Source organism: Haliaeetus leucocephalus, unplaced genomic scaffold (genome assembly GCF_000737465.1).
Source record: "Haliaeetus leucocephalus isolate CR32 unplaced genomic scaffold, Haliaeetus_leucocephalus-4.0 Scaffold730, whole genome shotgun sequence".
Taxonomy (NCBI): Eukaryota; Metazoa; Chordata; class Aves; order Accipitriformes; family Accipitridae; genus Haliaeetus; species Haliaeetus leucocephalus.
Window position 1 is genome coordinate 1885162 of NW_010973166.1, and position 15720 is coordinate 1900881.

At 38.9% G+C, this 15720-nt stretch overlaps 1 protein-coding gene across 2 annotated transcripts in view; it reads left to right on the plus strand.

Moving 5' to 3' along the window:
* RFWD2 (ring finger and WD repeat domain 2, E3 ubiquitin protein ligase) overlaps positions 1-15720 on the plus strand; it is a 121837-nt gene that overhangs the window by 6994 nt on the left and 99123 nt on the right. For both annotated transcript variants that reach the window (XM_010580646.1, XM_010580647.1), the window contains exons 4-6: positions 815-883; positions 10799-10858; positions 12788-12864. In XM_010580646.1, coding sequence (XP_010578948.1) covers positions 815-883; positions 10799-10858; positions 12788-12864 — 206 coding nt within the window. The remainder of the gene's footprint in view (positions 1-814; positions 884-10798; positions 10859-12787; positions 12865-15720) is intronic.

Below are 15720 nucleotides of genomic sequence, written 5' to 3' on the forward strand. Positions count from 1 at the left end.
ACTTTTCCTGTCCCATCTGCCTTTAATGGATTCTGCATGCTCCTATGTCTTGATCCTTTTTGAGTGTATATGTTCACAGTCCTTTAATAACAAATATTTTGGTAGGTTGTGAAAATAAGTCTCAGAATGCGGAGATAGGATTAGGGCTATATTAATGCTGGAATATAGGTTTTACTTTTCTTTCCTTTTGTGCTTCTCTTATCTTGCCCTGTGAAGTTTTTGGCCAATTTGGGTGAAAATACTGAGCTCATGGTTGAGGTGAATGACCTGTTATAGAAAGATTGGAAAGGGGTGTTTTAGTTTCAGCAGTGGCTGTGGTGTTGTCTTTCACTGTGGAGAAATCTTCAGCAGTAATCTCTCTACATAAACACAACTGTGAATTTGGGGGGGAGGGGGGTGTTTATATAAATATTTCAAGCTTTAGTATGTTAATCACAAAGTGGATGCAAATGATCTTCCAGGGTAGAAGATGAGTCTGTGAGGAACCTGTATTCCAAAAACAATTTCAGATGCTGTAGCCAAAAAAACTGAAAAGCATTTCAACTTATTAGTAAGTCTTCAGTAACGCACAGACAAGAGCTATTACAACGATTTCTGCCTTCATGTAAAAACTTGTTGTGAGCCAAACAAGACCTTAAGACCCATGAGGCAAAGTAAAACTACAATTCTTAAAACTGCCTTAAGCTATTTTCTCTTCCTCACCTCTAAATGAAAGCTGTTTCTATGCTAAGTGTGGATTTCTGTGTATAAAATGAATGTTTGTTTCTCTTAATATACATGGAAGAGTTACACTTCCTTATTTACTGTGTTACAGGAGTCCCATGCTGCCCAATTGCAGATCCTTATGGAATTTCTCAAAGTTGCCAGGAGAAACAAACGAGAGGTAACTTGCTTTGTGTTTCAGTGGGTGAGGTGATGTCTGCTGCTTTCTACCAGTTTCTTTCTATTTAAGTGATGTGTTAGCCTGGCATTATCTCTGCAAAGAAAAAGGCAAGGCATGTTTGGGGAAATCTCAGGCAGAAGGCATGTGGGTTTTAAGGAAAATTAATCTCTTTACATGTGACACCTTCAATTTTTAATCACTTGCCTTTTTGTCTCACACTGGTGAAGCATGTGGGAAGATGGAGATTCCTCACTGTAAATTTACATCAGATTCTTGAGACGAGATTTTTTTTTTTTTTCCTGTGATAGGAAAACTGAAAGATGGGGAAGGAGTGAAATTGTTGTCACTCTCAAATTTTTTCTTTTGGTGTATCAGATGCCATGACTAATGTGGTGTCATAACAGAATGAATATTCTGTGCTCTTTCCTTACTTGTCTCAAAATGAGTGTCTCAAGGAATGCAAGAGGGTTCCGTAATCACATACAGAGTCTTTCATGGTTTGGGAGTTATCACTTATAATGTCATGCAATGCATAAGCCCTAATACCAGAAATATCCCAGAAACCTAGAAAAATGATCCTGAAAACAGCAGAAAGACAAGCTTTCTTGGAGCTCCTTGTTTCTGATAAAAGATGTGAAGAACATAAGATGCAGCAGTGTGATTGTAAAGTCAAACTTGAACCATGTAAAGGCGATGGGTGTAAGAAGCCTTGTCCAGAATGGATTGAGGGTCTGGTTATGGAGTCATCCCAAAGCAAATCGTTTAGAGTCTGTCTACCAGCAGATATCCATGGCTGCATGACTGGAGCCAACAAGGGTAATGGAAAGAAACTAACCAAAGGGGAAAACAGAGTCCAAAATAAAGTTGCATTTGTAGAGTGAGCCCTACTAAGTTAGGCGTAGTATCCCATGAGAAGTGATGAAAATACCATTTATTAGGATAACTGAATGTCAAAGGAAAATGAGAGCCAAGATATCCTATAGTGTACTGAATGTATCGATGAAGACAAAAGGCATACTTCCACTTCTGATTCTGTTTAGTATGAAGCATATGGTTTGTTTGATCCTTCACGGTTGGAAAAAATGGAGTAATATGTATTACTGTTATTTTTTGCTTAGACAGCAAAGACACAAGCATTGCTCAAAACCATTGAGGTATCTTTTAGCTTTCATTTTTTGAGTGCTGGTAGAAGTTATTTTATGGTAGCTTAGTCTACAAACACTTCTCAAATCTTCAGAATATCTACTTTCATTTTCTTGAATTCATAATACTTAATATTATGCAGAGAATTTCAGAACCTTGACCCATGCTCACTGCAGAACTAATGCAGGCTGTGGCCATTGTCCATCAGCACTCCTTAAACACCTTCCATCAGGATTCAGTGCAGCTTGAGGGACCATTAAGATATTGGGGAAGTTTCCTGGTAGTAGTGCCTTTGTCTAGGAGGTGAATTGAGAAGTAGGTGCTTCAGGAGGTTCATGTACAGCTTAGCTAGGGTGCTCTTCCTTGAGTAATCCTGTGATGATTCAAGTGCAAGGGTTTCTGGGGTAGTACCATAAAGTCAGTGATGACTGTGCTTTCTCCTCCCTCAGTTGAAACTGAGTTACAACAACTCTCACAGAAGGAGGGGCTGTTTATATGTACTTTGGTTTGCCTGTGCCGAGTGGGAAGGATGAAGGGAAGGGAAATTGCATAGCTTCTGTTTTTTAACATACTGTGGCACAGTGTTCCATCACTGATTTTCAGCACCTGGGAAACCTTTCCCATGTCATCTGCACCTGCCCTTGGCTTTCATAATAATACACAAGGATAGTGTCTCTTTTAAGGCTAAAGAAACTTACTTTTGGCTGCAGATCCTCTGAATACAGTCTTGGGAACATCCTGAAGCCTGTTGGGACACAGCTTATTTCAGATCCTCTCTGTCCCTGTTTGTGTCTTCCCTCTATTGCCAAGACTTCCTCTGATATTATTTCTTACCTCCCTTTATATTCCAATATGAAATGCAGACTCAAAGCTCAGAAGACTTCTGTGCAGGCCTGTCAGTTCTGTCCTTGCCGTAGTGGTTAGCCATTTATTTTGAGGGAAGTGAGGACTTGTAATACCTGCTGCCAGCAATCTTTTCACTTGATAAGAAAGATGAGAACCACTGGTGAGAAGCATGGAAAATACAGACCAGTCAGTAGGATAGTTTTAGAAAGTTTAGCAGAGCTTCAAAGTTTACTGTAGTTTCTTTTGATGCTGTAATAGGTGACTGTTTAAGAAATAAGGATGGAACTCAAGGAACATGTGTGGACCCCAGAACACTTCATAGCTAGGAGTCATATGAGCGGGCTTTATTATGGGGAGGAACACTACCTTTTTTCCTTTCCTAATTCAAACCTGGTTCTAGTAAAGATGACTGCAGAGTAATTGCAATTCCACTCAATAAGCCATAGCTGTAACATTAAGTTTTTAATAAAAAAGCTTCTTTTGTGTATGACTGAGAGTGCTTGTTTCAAATTTTTGGCTTAAATCTTTAAAATACTGTAATATTGTGTGCTAACTTTTCCTAATATGCCTCTTTGAATATTATTTATTGCATGATTTTATTAACAGGTTTTATTTATTACATACTGCAAGTTCTTAAATAGAGACTAGGTACTGTTAGTTAATACAGATACTGCCTTAGAGTTAGTGTACCTGTATAATATTTCATAATGTGTTTGAGCATGTAGTTAACCACCTGTAACCCTCCTTGCTTACTACACTCAAGTTTTGTGGGTTTTTTCTCCTGCCTTCGTGAAATGGTGACTGCTGAGTTTATTGGAGAGGGGTTTGTATCTCGAAGAAAACTGCATCTTTATAGACTTGTACTTAAGAACTCAGAATATTTGCTGTAGTCAAGTGTTTTGACAAATGCCTCTTTCTTGCACTTTCATAATTTCTCTAGAAGATAAATCTGAGGTTCAGCACTTGCAGAAGTTTCTGTTAGAAATCCTGTTTTGATGTGTTCATAACTTTCCAAAACATTGATCTTTCAAGCTGAAATTTACAGCCTGTTTCTTGCACAAAGGTATTTGCAAGTCCTTTTTCTTTAAAGTTTATGTATTTTGTTTTGGTTTTGACCTATGGCAATGTGGCAAAAAAACCAAATCCTCCTAGTAATAGAAAAAAGTTTCTTACTTTGAAAAAGATTGAAAACAAATGGCTAAAGATTGAAAATACTTTTTCAACAAAATAACAGATAGTTTTGGAGGGGAGAAATGTATTGATCATCTGCAATAGCTGGTTGTCTCTAAGGCAAACTTAGCATGGCTGTGTGCCTTTCCATATGTGTGCACAGTTAATTGAATGCATACTCTCCTGGGTTTTTTTTTTTTTTTTTTTTTTTTCAGCAGTCTCTTCTGTTAAAATCAAAGATCTAAGGAGTCTGGAAGGTCAAGTTTAATAATGAAATACTTGACTTTTTTTTTTAATTCCTTTTTCAAGGGAAACTAAATGCAACAACCTCTAACTCTCTAAAATTCGTATTTTCTTGCTAGACTTTTAATGCTGCTAGCTGTGTTGCATAAATACTTTTGCAAGTTTAACTTTGTTTACTTTTAAATGATGACGTGTTCTTTCAACTTGAACACTTTGTGAGAGAGTTGATAATATCAGTTAATACAAAAAATTCTCCCCAGTTTTATATTCAACAATTTAAAAAAAGAGGCCTTACTAATTGTCTTGTCAGGATTTGAATGTTACCAAATGCGGTTAGACACCACCATATAGATCATGTATGTAATTTGTCCTAAAACATTGTTAGGTCAGCTACCTGATGGAGAGTGTTTGCTATTTCTGTGAAGTAGTACCATTGCTTACTGAAGGAGAATACTGAGCTTAAGGAATAGTATCACAAATCAAGTTCTACAACATCCAGGTGATATTCCCTAGATGCATTCAAGTTTCTCTTGGCAGCTGCCACTTCATTTTTGTTTCATACGCTTTTTCTTTGTAATAATGTCATATTAAGTCTCTCATATCTAACAAACACCCTCTTTTATGTCTGCTAATGCATGGGGGCTGTTTTTAGCTGGTAAACATCCTGGGACAGAGAAGTAATCCTGAAATGTCTCAGGTTTGTGGCACTGAGTGCCTGCTCAGCATTTCGGAATCATCATCATTCTTTTCAGCCTCAAATGCATGTAGGTATCCAGCTGTCTTCACTTACTCCATATTGTGAGCATGTTAAATACTAAAAATAAGAGGAGTTATTAGTTATTGTGGGATAATTGCAGGCAATTATAGCATGAATTCTCCAGGGATGTCATTACCTTGTGTTAATCACTTCATCTGTCAAGTCTTATTGTTCTGTGCATACACACATGGATGCACTAATGAGTAAGCAAGAGGAGGTGACAGAACTAGAAATCAGTCATGCTCTTATGTTGTCATATAGTCTTGATTACATTCCAGGACTCCTGAGGTGAATTTATAGGTATAGTAATCTCTTTCCTATCCGCTGCACTTAAAGAACTGGTATTTTAAATCTATTTGCATTTCTGAGCTACTCAGTGAGAGACGTGAGCTCTGACTGCAGTGATAAGCCAAGGATACAGCTAGTGTATGAGCAGCAAACTAGAAATTATCATATAAACATCAGTGTATAATAGCTGACTCTCCTTACTGCAGTGGAGAGGTCTTTCCAAAGAAAAAGAGGGGGCAACCTAGTACTAGGAGCTAAGTATAAGTAGCATGTGCAGTGATGTATTAAACTCTAAGGCAATTAATCTAAGTGTTCAGACAGCTTTGTTCCCTGCTGCAGATATCTTTCTCTTGTGACACTTTTATATCAGACCCTATCTGTAAGCCTTCAAAGCATTACTCCTGCAACCCAAACTGGATGATTTAAATGAGGGGGAGGAAAATTCAAGATATGAAACATACTTTTGATCAGCAAGGCACCTCCTTTCTCTTACCCTTAGGAATTCTGTGGGTTAAACAACTTAACCAGGATGTTGTTCTCAAATCTTTCTGTTAGCTCTTCCCCACTTACGAGGAAACATTTACCATTTGGAGGAGGTATTGGTCAGAGAGAAGAAATAGTCCCTGCAGATTAATGTGTTGTAGATGGACTGCCCATGTGTCTAAAGTGCTTGGATGCCATGTTTCACCAATGAAAGTAACTTGTGGAGGCTTAGATGTTCTTTTTTTCATACCAAAAGAAACCTTGTACCTTTTTCTACTTGTGCAAAGACTTTGTAAAGGTGAAATAAGTGAGATTTGCAATTAATTTAAAAGGCTAAAGTCTTTCTAAACTCTGCAGATGACTTCCTTGCCATAGTTGCCCTGTATAACAGGCTTTGTATCTGAAGCAATAATGGAAGGAAAACCCAGAGACAGACAAAACTTCAGTTGGTTTCCAGAGAGACAAATTGATCTTACTCACTGTAGAGTTGTTGTTGAGGTATTGAGTTCTACAGGAAGAAATTAATTTCACTGGGTATCTTTAGGAGAGGTTCAGCTGTTGATACTTAAGTTTATACTCAAGTTTGTTAGAGTGGTAGTTGATGGAAGAGCAAGAAGTGGGAAGAGATCATGTTGGACAGATGAAGTTGTGGGATAGAATGAAGGGATTGTCTACAGAGATGACCTGATTTATCCTCCTCAGGTGGACACGTGATACTTTTTACCCTTTGTTGGTGCAGTGGCTGTGTGTGTCTGGCAAAAAAGATGTTCCCTCTGGTCAATAGTCTCATCTGTTTGTCTTGATCTACAGTGTGTATTGTGATGAATGCATGAGGGTTTTGGATTGGAGCCTTGAAGGTGTGTGATTGAACATAATGTGACTCATGAGCTTTCAAAAGTATGAATCCAGATGCTCTGTTTAAGCTGCTCGGTGGAACAGTGTTGGTGATTTCATAGTATTTCTGTAGAAAATAACTTATGTTCTTTGCTTGTGCTTTTTTCTAGAATTGCAAAGACGGTCGGTGTATGACTCCTTCCCTCATGCATTTTTTCTAGGCCATTTCTTTCTAGGCTGTCCCTGTGGCACTGGGAGGCTCTGCTGAGCTTTTATTTTTTTGCCAACATGTAGAACTGGCACCAGGAGACTCAGTCAGGGCTGCTTGTTGTCTGTGCTGAACACAAAAGATGAAGTCATTGCCTCCTGAGGGGCCCTCGGTCCAGGAGAAAACAGGAAGCCCAAGGATGAAACCTCAGCGCTGATCCCAGTGATGCTTGTTAGTAGATAGCCAACTGAAATCAAACTGACCATGATCTAGTGTTTAGCATTGTGTAAATTCATATTAATACTTCCACCCAAGAGTCATATGTGGAAATTTAGTAGTATGGTGGGGTGTCTCTGTCTCTGAGCAGCTCTAACCAGGTGACCTGGTTTCAGCTGGGATAGAGTTAATTTTCTTCTTAGTAGCTGGTACACTGTGTTTCGGATTTAGTGTGAGAATAATGTTGATAACATGCTGATGTTTTAGTTGTTGTTAAGTAGTGCTTATCTTAAGGATTTTTTAGTTTCCCGTGCTCTACCAGCAAGCAGATGTACAAGAAGCTGGGAGTGGACACAGCCAGCACAGTTGAAGGGATATTCCCTGCCTTAGAACATCATGCTTGGTATATAAACCGGGGAGAGCTGGCTGGGGGGGCCGGATTGCTGCTCAGGCATCGGTCAGCAGGTGGTGAGCAATTCCATTGTGCATAACTTGTTTTTTCTTGGGTTTTATTTTCCCTTTCTTTTTTTGTTATATTCCTTTTTATTACTATTATTATATTTTATTATTATGATTATTATTACATTTTATTTTACTTCAGTTATTAAACTGTTCTTATCTCAACCCATTAGTTTTACTACTTTTGTTTGTTTGTTTCTCCTTCTTATCCCACTGGGAGGGCGGAAATGAGCGAGCGGCTGTGTGGTGCTTAGTTGCTGGCTGGGGTTAAACTACAACACCAGGGGATTTCCCTTCATCCACGTAGTCCAGGGCTGAGAGTTGTCTTTGAAGAACTTTGTATGTGTGTCTAAGAGAGCTTCAGACTCAAACTAGAGGGTTTTGGGGGGACTCTCTTGTGCATGTGAAAGGAGTTTGGATCTGAAAGGTTACCTAAAAAGAATATTAGAGCCTGTGTTTCCTGCTGTGGTAGCTTCTTGACTTGAATGTTTGAAATCCCTTTTCCAGAGATTATAAGAAACAGGCTATTTTGAGGCCATCATTTTTCTTGTGTATGTATGTGTTTGTGTGTAACGTGGGACCAGAATGTTATATACCTACTTATTGTAGTTCATTCAGTGGAGTTGAAATGATGAGGTTGAACTGCTGAATTGAAGCCTTCTCCTTGTCCATTTTGGCCTTTTCAGTTCTGGGAAAGCATCTGTGTCTGAGAAGAGAGTTTATAGTATGTGCTTCTATTTTAGCGTACATTTCAGTGTTCATTCTAAGTGTTTTTGCTGACTTAATCTGAAGTTTGACAGGTGTGATTCTGCCTATCATTGGGACAGGACTTGGCTTGCTTTCTGTGGCCAACATAGTGAAAATCAAATTAAGGGCCCATAAATCTGGATATACTGCAAGGACTATAATTCATTTGGCTTTCCCTAAATGTCCCTCAATGGCTGGCAATTATAAATCAGTCTCATTTTTCAAAGTTTAATTGGAATGAATGTGGACTGATTTAAGGTCTTTAATAGATTAAAGCTAAACCATGAAACACTTGAGCAAACCTACCAAAAGCATCTCAATGTGGGCATTAGTAACTCATTTGATGCTGTTGGTATGAGAAGACTCTTCCTAAAATAAACACGAAACACACTTGCCTTGTTTTTAGACTTGCTACTGTTGGGTAAGTTTATGGTAGGTTCACATTGCTTGCCTTAATGTAACTAGGAGGAATTAGTAAATGAAGTCCCAGATCTTGTACTTTCGGCTCTGTGCAATAGTTAATAAAAGCAGGCCAATAAAAAGGTCTCTGCTCTTGTTCCTATAAAAAGGTCTTCTGTTTATGTGATGGCAACAACCGTCAATTATTTTTCAGTTGTCCAGTGGCTGTGAGCCAGTACATTGTAGAATAGCTGATTTCCTTGCTGTAATTTTGGAACTACAAAGTGGTTTTGTAACTTCTTTTTAAATGGGATTTATGAAAGTGGGGGACTAATGGTATTTGTCTGCTAGAGCTTAGTACAGGCAGGACCCGTGCTGTGCAAGTGTCACTTAACTTTACCACTAATCTTGGAGCTATAGCACCACCTGCTATTCTTGCTGTAGGTTTTGCAAGTGAAAATGGAATTATATGTTATGGTGTAGTGGTTTGTAAATTATCTGTGGCAGTCTAGTTTTAAACCATTAAACTTGTGCTGTCTGTGACTCAAATTAAATATAAACTGAAACCTTCAGAGTAGAGGGATTAGAATATAAATACAATGTCATCTCATTCCAAGGAAGAAGCAGCCATGTTATAAATAGGTATGGACCCAGCAGTCCTTTCTTCTCCTGTCTTCAGGGACAGAAGCTTTTTTTTTGATGTTGAAAAGGTAAATTAAAATGGTGGATTATCTAATGCAGAGCACACAGGTATTTGGAATGCTGATTAATAGTGGGGGGTTAAGTGGTGAGTGTGGTTTTGTTTAAGCAAAACTTTCTGCCACTTAAAGGTTCAAGCTTAAGCACTTGAGTGAATAAGTCTTTGGGAGTAGCTTGCCAAATGTTCTTGGGGAATATGTCATACTAAGAGTAGTATGTCTTGCAATACTAGTAACTTTGGATTTGGGCAATTTGATATTCCCTTGTAAATTCAAAATGACAAAAATTTGGCTGGCCTTTAGGGAATATGTTGTGCTTAAGCTTTCAGTGGACTTGCCAGATTGGTAACAGCTTCTGGTCACAGGCTGCAGTGCTAGTTGTCTATAGATTTTTACTGTGAGTTGAGGAGAAGAGTCAGGTGGACTTCCAGTTCTCAATATATTCATAGACTTGTCTTAGAGAACCAGACTTGCATTGGAGCTGAGTTTTGTCTGTTTAGGTACAGACTTGGAGCTCTCACCTAGAAAAGTGCATGTGTTTGAATCTTTCAAGGCTGGGTGTAGGCTCTGTGGGTGTTTGGATGGGACATGTCTGCTGAGTGAGGGTGGGAATTGGAGCTGGTAAGTAGATGATGCTCTTGCTTACAAGTAAACAATTGTCAAGTCTGTGGCTTCACAGTTGCTAGAGATGAGTGAAGCCAGGTTGCTGACTGACTGAAAAGTAATTGAAAAACCTGAAAAATACTATGTGAGATGTGAAGGGAAAGAAGATGTTGGTTGGGGAGAGGGGAGGTCCCCTTCTGACCCTTTCAGGGATAGCCCTCAGATTGACTGGAGTTCATGGTGTAATCCAATGTTAAGTATCACACCTTTGAAAGAAATGCCATGTGGCGCTTGCTTGGTGCCAAGAGCAAATGTCTCTGTGGTCATAAGTGGTTTTTTGCCAATCCGAAAATCTTATCAGTAAGTTTGAATCGGCAAATGGCAGGTTAACTGCTAGCAAGAGAAATACTCTTAATACCTTTTAGCAAAATATTTTCTATTTTGTTGAAGGGTGAGATGATCACTGTCTTTCATGGTGGTTTTTCTACTTATGTTCAGTGTTTGTAAACCAGTTAAATACCTTGCATGAAAGATGTTAGAGGGGCATAATAGTGTTGCTTTGAATGATGTGGGTCTTTGATCGCTATCAAAGTACCTCATACTCTTGTTTTGCACTGTTTCACAATAACAACTTTGTCCTGAATGTGGTTTGTGTGCACACTTATGTTAATCTATGCATATGAACTTCCTGCCTGGTGACTTTTGAGTCATGTAGCATGCTGGTTAAGATAGTTCAGGTTCCTTTCTGAAAAGACCGTAATTTATCTTGGTGGTGGTACAGTGCAGATTGATTTAGACTTCTCCCATTCTCTTATCCACAGCAATTGGAGCAGATCCAGAAGGAGCTAAGTGTTCTGGAAGAAGATATTAAACGAGTAGAGGTGAGGTGCCCAGACATTGTTCTGACTCTAGCAATTTTTCATTTTCATCAAGCTGTCTGCCTTGCTGTGGGGCTGCTGTGTTAAATTTATGGCATTTGAGTCAGTAATGGGAAAATGAAGAGATGATGTTCTTTCTGTAATTTGTTCATTTAGTTGATGTGTGCAAGCTGTGGGCTGGTAAGAGGGAGCTTCGTTGAAACCTAACTCTTATGTAATTGTGTCTTTCAATTTCTTTGTGTTGGTAGTAAGTATTTTAGAATAATTGCTAGAAATCAACAGCCAATACATTGACCATAATTTAGGATTTTTGTGTGTTGCAGTGTTCTGGCTATTTGCACAGGCTGTTTAAATCTTAGCAGCATGCCACTCTTAAAGTGGAGAGGTGTTGGGGGGCTCACAAGAGAGCTGTAATGCAGAGACTGGGTAGGAGCAGAACTAGCTTCTGCATGTCAAAACAGAAGCAATCTGCTACCTCCTGATAATTCTCTTAATTCCTTAATGATGGGGATCTCTTGAAATTTTTGCTAAGAATTATTCTCCAAGTATTTGTAAACCCATCAGCTCAATCCTTCTGTCCTTATTGAGTCTTCAGGTTCCTCCTTGGTCCTTTCCTCTAATCATTACAGTGTTTTCATCTTGGAGTAGGAAACTGATGTTTCAGGAATGCATCAGACTGCCACCTCTCAAAATAGCATTCCCTTGAAGCTTCTTGGGAATCAGTTTGCAGGTCTGCTTCTCTCTTCTTGCTTGTCTCGAGCAGTCAGCACAAGCTCCCAACCACTGCCCAAAAGCCTTTTAGACTTCTTCACTCCCAATTTATATGCATGCTGATGAATTACCAAAACATAAATAGAACTAATAACTCAGGAACTTCCCTTCAGCTGCTAGCTACACAAATTGTAACTTGGTAGATAACAGCATTTTTCAGACCTATTTCCCTAAACGTTCCTCAGCTCTTGGGAAATAAATATACCTTAGCATGTTTCCTTGAGACTGGTAAAATAGGTCTTCAGATCTAGGAGAAGCTATTCCCAAAGCTGCGAGATCCCTTGAAGAATATCTAGCTACCTGCTTTTGTGCTCTTTAATCAGGCACTTCAGTGGACTGCAGCTTGGGATATGTATCTGGTGTGTGATAGTGACCTTGGTCTGACCTTTAAAGCCTGGGATCTCTCTTGTCACAAATATCCTACTTTCTACCTAACAACTAATGGGCACCTAGTGGGAATTTGAAAAGTACCAATAATGTTGTCCTGGAACACTTTGCTCCCTTAACTAATGAGCTGCAGCATCCTGTGTAGCTTCCATTTCTCAAGCAGATGAAAGGTACAGTCTCATACTGGGTACACAGCAGTGATTTAGTCTGGCAGTGACAAAGCCAAGTTTATGTGCAAAGTTTGTCTCTTGTGCATTTGCCACACATAAGACTGATAGCTCTTCTTTTAAGTCTGGGGCATGATACCACTTTTGCCCTGTTGTCTTGTGGTTGTTCTTGCCATGACCCATATCCAGCATTACTTTCCAGCTGTGAAGGCTATTTGATAAGTTTGCACATATCTCAAAAATGTAGTTACAGCTTGCTTGTTCTGCCATGTTTAAGGGAGGTGCTGGGTTAGAGACAACTGGATGGTAACCAAATGCATTGATTTTTGGAATATAAACTCCAGAACTGCCTCTTTTGGGGCTAAAAGCACCGCAGTTGTAGGATTTCTGAAACCCAGTTGGAATAATAACTGGGGAAAAAAAATGAAGAAAATCAATGTTTTTTCAGGTATAATAAAGACTTCTAGGTGAGAGTTGAGTAAATGTAGATACAGTTGGTTATGTGTTTGGAAAAAAACAAAAAAATTACTATGTGAACACTGTTTATTAGACGGTGCCTACTATTCAAGTTTTGTCAGCTTCGCTGTAATGTGGCTTTCTGTTTCAGGAAATGAGTGGCTTGTACTCCCCAGTCAGTGAGGACAGTACAGTGCCGCAGTTTGAGGCTCCCTCCCCTTCACACAGGTATGGACCTTGTAACTCAGAACTTGGATTTCAGGCTGTATATATTGCACTGTACTTGCTAGTCCTCTTCGTGCCATGCCCAAAACACAAGCAAAACTAGTTTTTTGAGTGCCATACAATATTTTCCTGTTCTGTTTTTGATTGGTGTAAACTTTATGTGGACAAAGCAGTGAAGAAAAGGCCATCTGAGTCTGCAGTTGGATGAAGAGTGTACTCTAAGCCAGATGCTGTGGAAAGCTGATGGTTTTAAATGTAGTGTGGATTAGTTAACTGGAGTCATAAGCCTTTGCTATGGGATGAAATACTACTGTTAAATACGTGCTACCTTTTCTGAATGTTACGCAGTTGTGCTTGGCACATGAAAGGTCTTAATTTTGTATGATACTGGTGTCCTCTGGCTTCCCCACTCAGCGTGAATGGCTAAAGGTATGGGCTCACAGGATCAAAATTTAAAATATACAGCCTATTGTTTCTGTTTATCTGCTGTTTGTTTTGATTTAATGAAATGCCTTTCTAATAACATATTTTCAATGGGGATTTTTGCCTGGAATATTGTGTAGTGTGGTTTCTTGATGATAAAATTGCAGATGGTTCTTGTATCCAAGTTGCATGTGTCAGGGTTTGAAGTGCTCTACTTTATAGCTGAGGTTTTTTGGTTGTAAGAAAGCTCTGATTTCACAGGGCCAAGTTACGTTATTAAATGATTGTTTCTTCTACCATTTAATAGTAGAGTTCTCTAAACTGATGACTTCTGTTATAAAATTGTACTGGTACCTTTTGTGCAATTAGCAGCTCTAAACCTAATAGCCCAGAAGTAAGTAAGAAAAAATGATCTGATTTCCTCCTCTACAGAGATCTAGACACAGTGCTCTTGTACTGCCTAGCAGGAGGATTGCTAGCTAGGAGCCTAGCAATATTGGCTGGGATTTCTTGCCAAGATGCTACTTCTGGACACTGTGACCAGAATCTCTCATATTTCTACAAAGCTCTGGCTGGCCCTGAGGGAGAGGACAGGAATATGGCCAAGATGGATGGGAACAGCCTTTGTTATTCCTCTCTTCACTGCTTGTTTAATTTGTTGGTGCAGGTGTGTTTTTTGATGTGTGTTATTGCTGTTTTGCCAAGAAGCAGTTTTGTGAAGCTGATGTGATTCTTGTCAGGTTCTACTAGTTTTCTGGTTATTGGCTACTAAATAGATTGCTTGTTGTTTGCTTCGTGGTACTGCTGCTTGGGGAAAACTTGAGCACTGGTTGGGCTGAATTTGTTACATGTTGAATGCCTTCAGGCCTAGAAACCTTTCTTTTTTTACATTTCTACTCATAAGTACAATTTTCTGTATCTCTGTTACTTGAGCCAAGCTAACAAACAAGCTCCCAAAGAAGTTTTTTATCTGAAAACTAGACTAACATTTTAAGTCCAAGAATTTTGGTGAAAGAGTTGGGGGGGGGGGGAATCTTCTCTGTGAGGCCTACAATGGTTTCAGTCTACTGAGAATTTCTTACTTCTTCATGCCTGTTTATTTCACATCCTATGGTCAGTCATCCTTAGTTTTTGCTTTTGAAGATATAAGATAGTGTCCAAAATGTAGCGACTTTGGATTGACATGCTTCACCTGAGGTCTGCTGGGAGATAGTGGTGGGTTAGACCATGGCATGTGTGGAGACCACAGGCTTTGTCTTGTCTGATTTTAGGCTTGTCTGGTCCTGTCTTGGCTGTGTCCTGAGCTTTTGGGTTCTTCCTCTGATACAACATGCCAGGGGTGCGATATAATAGGATATTTAGGGGTTTCCTGGGGTATGTGGGGTTGTCTCTTTCTCTTCGCTTGAGAAGACCCCTTGTCTGTTTCTCAGTGACATTCCTGCATTAAGAGATAGTCTTGAGTGGCCAAAGAGAAAATAGTACTTGAAGGAAGTGTCTGAACAGGCACCAGTTGTTGCCGGACTCTGGTATTGTATGTTCCTGCCCTATCCTGACAGTTTTGTGTAATTCAAACCAATTCAATTACTTGAATTACCAGAACTTAGATTCCAGAAGAGTCTTATCACTTGAAATTAATTTTCTTTTCAATGTTAAATGTAAGTTTTGGAGAGCATCTAAAAAAACTGTAACTTTGATTCCTCCTTGGAAAGAGTGCTGCAGAACAACTGATACGAGCTTTAAAATATGCTGATTTTTTTTCAGCTCTGTTAACTGAAATATTTAATCTCCAAAGTACATTTTAGAGATGCTGTGAACCACTAAGAATGAAATACAAATATAGTTTGAGATGGTTTCACTTCCATGTTAAAATGTTATTAAACTTGCAGAGACTTTTTAACTTAGCAGTGAATTATAATGGTATATTTAAATTGGAATATAGCTTAATATCCGGCTAATGAAATATAATTGTATAAAAATTTACTAATGTGTCTTATAGTACAAGGTTATCATAGACCTGTGCTGAGATGAAGAAAATCTTTTTAGCCTTTGAATTTAAAGTTCAAGAAAATAGAATTCTTTGGAATTTGGTTTTATCTGGTTTCTGGTGACTTGCCCCTATTCATCTACTTCCTCTAAATCACAGACTTGCTTCATTAATGGTCTGTTTCTTTTCATTGTTTGTAGCCCCCCCCCCAGCCCTTTGACATCCTCAAAATGTGAAATTACTGTGCCTCCCCCTATCTCCCTTCATAAGTTTTTTAGCAAAAAAACAAATACAGCTATCATGCTCAATACATTCTTGGCTTCAAGAAACACGTGTTTTCTCTTATGCTTGTACAGGGTATGATGAAATATTAAATTGGGTAATAGCACAGCACTTGTTTACAGTGTTGCAGATTGCTGGGCTTGTATACTAATAGAGAACAAGAGGGGGAA